Source organism: Lolium perenne, chromosome 5 (assembly GCF_019359855.2).
Source record: "Lolium perenne isolate Kyuss_39 chromosome 5, Kyuss_2.0, whole genome shotgun sequence".
In the NCBI taxonomy this organism is placed as follows: domain Eukaryota; kingdom Viridiplantae; phylum Streptophyta; class Magnoliopsida; order Poales; family Poaceae; genus Lolium; species Lolium perenne.
In genome coordinates this window covers 22,289,766-22,298,990 of record NC_067248.2, presented here as the reverse complement: position 1 = coordinate 22,298,990, position 9,225 = coordinate 22,289,766, and the positions used below count along the sequence as shown (strand labels likewise).

The following is a 9,225-nucleotide window of genomic DNA, read 5'->3' as shown; positions in this document are numbered from 1 at the left end:
GAGGAGAGGATGATCAAGCTGAAAGAAGCCAAAGCATGGAAGGAGCTCATGGCCGTGGAGAAGGAGCACATAATGATGGCAACCAACACCATGAATAAAGAACAACTGCAGTGGTGGAAGGAGACCAAGGCAGATATCATGGAGAGGAAGCTGCTACTGCGTTCTGCATCGTCAACTGCTTGATTCTCCTATGTGTTCTTAGTGCGAACGAGCAACTATTTGGTGAACGATTGGGTTTATTTGATGATGACGGTGTGATGTAAAAGACTCTGAATATTGCCTTACCTCATCTGCACGCTGATCGTACGTGTTTGGGAAAATTACATTTTTTACGGGCACTGCTAGCCGTGCTCTTAACACATGTTGTCCATGAAACACAGCTTAACAGTCTGTCCTAGGAAGATAGTCAAATCATATGGTAGTACTAGCTAATCCACTCAACATTGCCGCTGCCGCAGAACAAAGTATAATTAACCAGAGCCAAAAAAGTCAATCACCATAACTAATACTCTGTTTCATAATAAAAAGTGTCAGAAATCTGCGACGCTTATCATGAAACGGAGGTTGTACCTGATACGATACTTTGCATAAATTGGCAAGGAAACATGTACTTATCAATGGAACGCTGTAAACAATCTTATCAGTAGTTTTCACATGCATGTATGTACTCCAAATCCTCAAAATAAACTCTAGTAGATGAGACATCCAGCATCCCTGGCTAAACCTCATTTGGCCAAAAATAATGTCTTTACTACTGTAAAAAAATATCAGTTTGCTAAGTAACACTTCAATAAATGAAAAGGAAGCACCTAACTGAAGCTAAACATAGATGAAGAAACTTTTATTTTCTAAGCGGGATAGAGACAAAACATTAACTGATGATGACCAAAAAAAAAGAAGCTTTGAGGTAAGCCTACTGGATACTTGCCATATCCTGGGTTAATCATCTACAGTATCTTATGTGGGTAGTAGGGCTAGAAATTCTATTCAATATATTGAATCGTGTATTTGGAGGGAGCAGCCAAGCCTTGCTTCTTGGTCAAAAGAACTTGAATGGAAAGATTACGTGGAGCCTCCTTCTGGCAGCCACAGTTTCTTCCGGATTACGAGTATCATCTCGTTCTCGGATTCCGGACTGGGCTCGCCATCCACGACAGTCACTGCTTCCCAGTGAAGAGCGTTTAGGTACTTTTTGATGAATACAATGACGGGGGCCTTGTCTCTCACAATGATGAAACCCGTTGGCCTCAGGATGCGATCCATTTCAAGGAGCAGGTCTTCAGCACTGCAGCCTCTCTTGTCGAGGTCGGAGAAAACTGTCCACGCATGGAGAAGATCGTATGTTCGAGGATAAGTAGAGAACGCCTCACACCTGCAAACACATTGTAGTATTTGAATACAACTGTCTAACAAACTTAGGCAACAATACAAAATGCATCTAATTCACCACTAGGAAAAAACAGCGAACTGTTGGTAATGAAAAGAAATCATTAACTCTTCACTCCATGATCCAGATTAATGGAGGTTTGTAATTCAAGAATTTATTTTACATTACTGTATATTCTTGGAAACTGATTGTGTTTCTTGAAATCCTAGAGAAGGGCCTCTAGCTTAATCAGAGCTCTACGGTTTATTGTCATGTGACTAAACTTAGCAAGTGTTCGGTAACACTAGCTTAGTAAGTGCCATGAAACTTAGCTTAAGAAAATTGAAATCGGAATGAGAAAAGGCAGAGGTTAACCACCATTGTGTCAGTTAGTCATAACAACATTAACACAACCAAATTGTTTTGATAGCAGCAACATATCCTGAAACAGGAGCTCGGCAGATAACATAATAGACCTACTGATCTCACAAGGTTTACTTTGCTGGCACTTTTTGAGCTGAAACAAACAATGCCAGCGGAAAATTCTAATTCCTTCCAAAGCAACGGAGGGTTTTATCCTTTATGTTCTAATAGCGCATGAGCAGTTCAGTCAATGCAGAAGAAAGTTATTAGCACTACTGTTTCTATTGTAAAACATTAGTCCCTTGCAGATACACAGGATCAGAAGCTCCTTGTAAATACTAAAATCAATCAAGACAATAGCCCTAGTGCCCTGCAATATGTCATACATCTCAAATACAAATCAATTACGTGAATTGAAGCATACCAGTCATGAGTAGAGCCTATAAGCCCTCTGTCGTAGATTATCTTAAGAGTGCTTGGTCCATCATGGGGCACAACATTCATCACCCACACATCCTTTTCCTTGAGAGCAGCAGCAAATGATCCAAAGTTTGCTTTCATGTCCATGATGTTTCTAATACTGTCTTGTTTTACCTTCGGGCGGAACAACTTCCAGTAATTATCTACTCTTTGCTGCCACATTTCCTGCAAATAAAGATTTTGTCAGCGATCCCTGCTGAGTTGTTAGGCATAATTGAAGTTCTGAATACATAGTATGATAAACTTACAGTATCCTTTTCAAATGTGTCAGCTGTAACATACAAATCTGCAAGACGAGGAGGTGGCGTTGTTAACCGAGCAGGCCAAGGAGCCAATCCACTTCCTTCATCCCTGTGCATTTCTGCAAATATAAAATTAAATGTACTTTGCTTTAGATGCTAATTATCTGCAACATATCGTGCGGAAAAATGAAGAAACAAAATGGTATAAATTCATTTGTTTCTGTTTCTGACAGAAAAAAGGCATGCAGGCATGACAGAGGGAGTGGGGATCAGAAGGATACGACCGTTTCAGCACTAAATGACCACAAAACTTTAGATCTTCTGCTTACCACTACTTACAAGTGAGTGAGTACTGTGTGGATGCATGCGTGCTTTTTGATAAAACAAAAAACGTAAGACTGCATACTTTCCGCACTCGGTGACTATAAATTACTGTATAACATTACTGACCTGATGTAACCGAAAATCATCAAAGCGAAAGGGTACATCTGACTATGTATTACATTTGGTCGCTGAGCAGCATATTTTATTGATTCTTATCCAAATGGGTGCAGTGATCAGGTTGGTAGCATCCACTATCAGATATACCATCTGCCACACATAAATCCTAGAAAATGATACAGTTATATTATTAGGTGCCCAATCCTAATTGGTTCCGTACCCATAGGTGACGTTCCTTACTCAGAATATCTTCTCTGATACTCAAAGAGCTCAACACTAATCTGAAGTGCAGCAAACACACCCATAGAACAATTCCCAAGCCGACCAGTTTGAAGCGAGCAAAAAAGTACTAGAAAAGAAAGATGACAATATCGAGTGCCCAGCCAGTAGGTATAAGCAAAAAAAATGTTAAATTCAAAGATTGGAATAGGATAAACACTAACGTTCTGGATATGTAGTAATGCAAGCTTCCATTGTCACTCCCCATACTGAATCTGGATCATCACCGCTTTTGCATAGAGGTGGATTTGTACCATGTGGCCGGCTCCTGTAGCAATCATTGTTCAGAGGCTTGACCCAAATAACAGTCTGGTTTTTTTTCTCTGCAATTTTCCAGCACATCCTTTCTGCAAGGGAACTCATTTCTCTCCAGATTCTAAGATCCTCCTCATCCTGTGCGTATGCTTCAGGAGATGAATAAGCAAAATATCCTCCAGGCCTAAGTAATCTGTCCAGTTCAAGCATAAGAATTCCATCTCTTTGGAGCCAGTCGATCCTGCAACGAGAACAGTGGGCTAATTCAAACGATCTACTGGGGTACGGAAGCCTCTTTGTTCCCAATACACCAAGATATGCAGGGATCCCCCTTTCAAGAGCAAATTGGATTTGGTTCTCATGTACATCATTAGGTGCCAAGGACATCGCTATGACATTAGATGAAAGAAGATATCCCCCAAAACTGGCCACTCCGCAGCCCACATCAAGAACTGTACGAAGCATTCCCTCATTGTTTATGTTGTTGTCTTTGAAGTTTAGCATCTATCAGATGGTAGAAGAAATGAATCACTACAGTAAAGCTTGACAGTATATGGTTCTCTAATATGTGTAGTGTATTTTTAGCAGAGCATTATCACGAAGAACTTAGAACAAACTTACATTTGCAATGCTTGATATATATTTGTCAGCTCCATGATGAAAATGTGTTCCACCACCTGGAAATTTAATCTTTTCACCTGCAACAGTCATCCAGTTCTGGTCTTTCTTCTCCTTTGCAAGGTGAGTATGAGGAATATTTGCTTTCCACACTACATCGCGACTTTTTGGCCATTTTATGGGGACCTGCAACACAAGGTTTCAAGACTCTAGCGTGGCTTAGTAGAGATTTAATTAAACAGAACCATTTGGACTCTAAACATTTGCCCGTGGCCCGATCAACCTAAATCTATATGCCCATATGCAAAGACATCACAAAATCTAGTGGTTCATCTTGAACACATAGGTCAAAATTGAGTGTAAGTCCACAAGTTTGTAGCTCACAGATGGAATCCAAATAAGCTAAGATATGACAAGAACCAAAAAAACAAAGGATAAACTTGTGACCTTATAGCCATGTGGAGGTGGAATCAGACAATTAAAGCGCCTCTCAGGAAGAGGGCAATGCCGCTCATAGTGCTCCATCAGGTTTAAATCCAGCTTCAACCTTGTCTGAAGTGCCATATTTCTATCCAAACAGGGAATCAGCTCAGAATACTGATCATCACATACCTACGCACCAAAGGAAAGAAAAAAACATGTTCACAATTATAAACACATATAAATACTATTAAAAAAACAACTGATTACTGACTCAGAACTCACAGGGAAGCTCCTGGGCTTAACGTCATTTGCATCGCCAGTCCCAAAAATCGATTCATCTAGGCCATCGTCGCCATCAGCATCGCTGCCCCACCCGAGCGAGCGTGAGAACTTTGTCCCATACTCTATCGCCGCGCTCCTGGTGTGCCCGTTGGAGCCCGAGAAATATAGGAAGAGGAAGCAGAGGCAAACAACCATGGCCCAGAAGAGCACGATGGGCCGTTTGCTCTGCCCCCCGTCATTTCGCCCCCTCATCTCGGAGTACCCCAAATCCTAGTTGTAGTAGTACCCTACCGCCCTCTAGCACAGACGATCCTCAAGATCAATAAAGGACCATATGGAAGTTCTGGTTTTGTTGGATGCAGGGACCTGCAGGGAACAGGGAACAACCCATGATATACCAGTCAGATGCTATAGCTAGTAGTAGAAAGCCAAGACAGTTCAAGAAATTGGATAAAACATTTATTTATCAACCAAATCATCCATACAAGAGAATTTTCAACATTTTTTGACAATACAAAATCAATTCTTGGCCCATTTCCACAAGTTTTCTCCGTTTTCTAAATTCAGAAAAATATTTTACAACAAGACATTACCTATGCATATTCACGTAACGTATCAGAAGAAAACATTGCAGGAAGGGGAGAGGTGACCATCACCAGGTAGAGGTAGCACGGGGTGGCGGTCAGCGAAGGTCAGAGCCATTACCTATGAGTCGGGGAAGGATCCTCCGTGCAGGTCAGAGCCGGGTGGGGCGGTGCAGATCGGAGCCGGGGAAGAGACGGGCGGGCAGCGCAGATCGGAGACGACGGTCCTCGGATAATGGGCACACGGGGTGGCGACGTTGTACAAGGAGAAAGTGGAGAAGGGGCGTCACAGGGGGTGGGGGGACGAGGAGGAGGCGGCGGCGGCGGCGGCGGCGGCGGTGTGCATGACGGGGAGAATTGCGAGGACCCTGACGAACAGCTACACTCAAGATAACTGAAGAAGTAACGAAGCGGTAAGCTCAGATTGAAGGACTCATCAAGCGATGTGCGGCCCAGATTGTAAGTGACCTATTCTTTGATTTACTATTTAGGACCCCAGCGTTCTCCTAATTTCCATTTGCGGTCCCTTTCCCCAAATGTTTCGTCTCCGTCGGACATGGAAGTTGCTATATCAATCAAGGAAATTTTTGATAGAGCACATCACCTGCCTCGGTGAAATGCTAAAAAGGACAATCTCTGAATGCAAATGATAAAACTAATGTGGCGGCACGCTAGCCAGCCGACGCGTGACACATGCCGTCGTAGATGGTGGTGGCAGGGCTTGCCGCCGTGAGCCATGGTGGCACTTTGGGCAGCTGGGGCTGCCGTCAAACGACGACGTCGAGGCACTCTGACGTGGCGGGGGTGCCGTCACCAGCTGTGGAGGCATGCATCGGCACCTCCGACAAGCCTGCCGACACTGATTCCCACGTTGCTTTTCCAAGATTCGTTTGCTTTTCTGTTGTTTGCACTGATTGGGCACTTCCCGCTTAATTTTTTCCCACCTAATTCTTTTGCAAGATTTGTCGAGTTTGCTATAAAAATAGGCGTCGATATTATTTGGTACACAAGTGCTCATATCTTAGGCAGCATGAGTGTGCCTTGCTCGGAACATGATTTTAGACCGATGAAGGGGAAGAATGCAAACTTGCCAACGGGGGTGTTGGTGCGGCCGCCTTACGAAAGTGAAGGAGGTGGTGGATTTTTCTGATAAGTTCGGCATGAAATATTTTATGTGCGCGAACTACGATTATGATCCACCCGCACAAACAAGTTCATCGTCCTTGACGCCCCGCGGTATGTTCTAACATCATGATTAAAAAGCATATATGTATGTCATTCACTTTCGTTTATGTACCGTCTTATTTGTGTTGCAGTCGCGCCTGCCCTTTTACAAGTGGTTTCACTAGATAGACAATGAGCAACCGGATTGGACACGCTGTGAGGTGGAGGAAAATCAGCGGCGTGCATGGACGAGGTTCCATGAGGAGGAGCGTTGGGAAAAGGCCGTTGCTGATGATAAAGCAGAGAGAGACGAATACAAATATTAAGGGTGCATCAAGCTCGAAATTGTGAGGTGTATCAGAAGAGGATGGATAATGAGGCTGCACATAGGTAAGCGGAGGAAGATGTGCGCAGGAAGACCCATGAAGCAGAAAGGGAGAGATTAAGAGAAAGGGATGCTAAGTCGCAGGCAGCAGAAGAACGCGGTGACAAGACGAAAAAATGGCCATGCTAAACGCAGGGCAAATGGAGTGATCTGTTGTAGTAGCTATGGATATTTCAGTTTTACTTTCTCGTTGAATCTCAAATTCCTTTGTACTGATTAACAATATTTTAATTTTTGTTATATTTGCATCTAAATTTCTTTCGTGAGATGTATTAATAAATAAATGTAGATTTCTCGGAAAAATTTCGCGCCTAATTTTTCCCGACTAAAGTTCCCGCCTTATTTTTCCCGCCAATATTTCCTGCCACGAAATCCCGCCAAGATTTCCCGCCTTTTCTCTAAGTCGCGTGCTATAAAACATTCGTACATAGTCGGTCCAAGATGCCTCCTCCTGGCGATCGTAGTTTTGATTCGTTTATGTCCTCTTCTCTAATCCGCTTTTTCAGTTATGAGTGTCAATAACATAGACAATGTCGAAGATCTCGCCACGAACGTGACCCTCCTCGTCGAGGTTGGTAGGCTTTTTTCTAGGCACGCATGTATGTCGGGTCGAACTGTGGTGAAAATACGACAAGAGCTTCTTAAGTTGCAAGCTAGGTTTCACAAGAAGAAACCCAAGGATGAGAAGAGAAGAGAAGAATTTGCAAGTCATCCCTTTGACTGGGCTTCATTGACCCAGGGTGATGAAGAAGTCTTTGATACGTCTCAAACGTATCTATAGTTTCTTATATTCCATACTAGTTTTATGACAATACTCACATATTTTATACACACTTTACATCATTTATACACATTTTCCGGCACTAACCTATTGACAAGATGCCGAAGCGTCAGTTCCTGTTTTGTGCTGTTTTTGGTTTCAGAAATCCTACACAGGAAATATTCTCGGAATTGGGCGAAACAAACGCCCAGGGTTTTATTTTTTCACGGAGCTTCCAGAAGACCGCACTACTAGAAAAACAGTTATCAGTGGCGCACCTGTTTTAGACATCAGTGGCGCACTAGTGGTGCGCCACTACTATCACGCCACTGCTAACTTTTAATAGTGGCGCACTAGTGGTGCGCCACTACTATGTGACATACCAATGTCGCACTAGGTGGTGCGCCACTACTACTTGCTAACAATGGCGCACTGAATTACTTCACCGTGCGCCACCGGTACGATTTTTTCATTAAAAAATATGGGTTGGCCACCACATCCAATGAGCTTCGGGTTGATGATTTCAAATATATACAGGGGTCTGCGTGCAAAACATGATATCCATATCTAATCCATATCTCACATATTACAGGGGCTGGACGCAAAAACATCATTACAACTCTAATCTAATGTCCAAAATTACAGGGGCCTGGACGCAAAAAGTCAGATCCAGATCCAGATCGGATCGGATCGAATCGTCTACGCCGGCGGTGTTGAACGTGAGGTGCTTGGCTGCGTGTTGGGCCGGATCCTGACCTGCAGCATCTCCCTGCAGGCGGAGGCCCGGGCACCCCCGTCTGTGTCGCTGCCGGCCGGGGGCAGGCGGAGCGCCCTGGCGAGTGAGTCGAGGGAGACCTCGATCTGCTTGCCGCGGACAGAGCTCCGTCCGCAAGCGCCAGAGTAGTTGGCGATGAGCTCGGCGACGAGGTCGGGGCCCGGGACGCCGGAGGAGTGGAGGTCGAGGCGGGCGAAGTCGAGGAGGCAGAGGGCGCGGAGGCCGGCGTCGTGGTCGCGGGAGAGCGCCGCGAAGGGCCGGTTGGGGAGGCGGAGGTTGGCGCGGACCCGCTGGAGGCGCTGCGCCGCCTCGGATGGCGCGTCCTTGGCGGGAATGTCCGGATCTGCGCCGGCCGGATCTGGTCTTGCCATTGGAGGAGCTTGCGGGGAGGAAGAAGGTGGAGGAGAGAGGAGGCATCGGGGTGATGCGGTGGGTGGGGATTGGGGACTTGGTGCGAGGAGGAGAGAGGAGGCGTCAGGGTGGTGCGGTGGGTGGGGATTGGGGACGCGTGGAGGCGTGTGCTGGTGGCCTGGTGGGGCGCGTGGCGCTGGGTGGGGAATGGGCCGGTGGGTGTGTAGTACCGTGGCGCACCACATGTCACTGCTCCACTGCTATTTGAGGTAGGAGTGGCGCACATATAGCACATATATGTGGTGCGTCACTGCTAACACTGAACCTGATTTATAACCTTGCCTCACACTTAGCAATGGCGCACTACTTATAGGTGCGCCACTACTAGTTGAGATAGCAGTGGAGCACCTAATATAGGTGCGCGCGCCACTGCTAAGTCTGGGTGGTGCTTGATTAT

At 45.2% G+C, this 9,225-nt stretch overlaps 1 protein-coding gene across 1 annotated transcript; it reads right to left on the bottom strand.

The window, feature by feature from the left end:
• Nucleotides 1–592: 592 nt before the first annotated feature.
• On the bottom strand, nucleotides 593–5,742 carry LOC127298791 (probable methyltransferase PMT3). The gene is made up of 8 exons (XM_051328645.2): nucleotides 5,455–5,742; nucleotides 4,750–5,115; nucleotides 4,492–4,656; nucleotides 4,048–4,230; nucleotides 3,336–3,930; nucleotides 2,458–2,570; nucleotides 2,154–2,374; nucleotides 593–1,372 (listed from the first exon to the last, which is right to left on the bottom strand). The coding sequence occupies exons 2-8, from the start codon at nucleotides 4,999–5,001 to the stop codon at nucleotides 1,063–1,065; spliced, it is 1,839 nt and encodes a 612-aa protein (XP_051184605.1). The 5' UTR covers nucleotides 5,002–5,115; nucleotides 5,455–5,742; the 3' UTR covers nucleotides 593–1,062.
• Nucleotides 5,743–9,225: the final 3,483 nt, after the last annotated feature.

Coding starts and splice junctions, on each gene's coding strand:
- LOC127298791 (XM_051328645.2), bottom strand. CDS start 5,001: ATGAGGGGGCGAAATGACGGGGGGCAGAGCAAACGGCCCATCGTGCTC. Junction 3,931..4,047: donor ATATATCAAGCATTGCAAAT/GTAAGTTTGTTC, acceptor ACCATCTGATAG/ATGCTAAACTTCAAAGACAA. Junction 1,373..2,153: donor ATAGGCTCTACTCATGACTG/GTATGCTTCAAT, acceptor ATGTGTTTGCAG/GTGTGAGGCGTTCTCTACTT.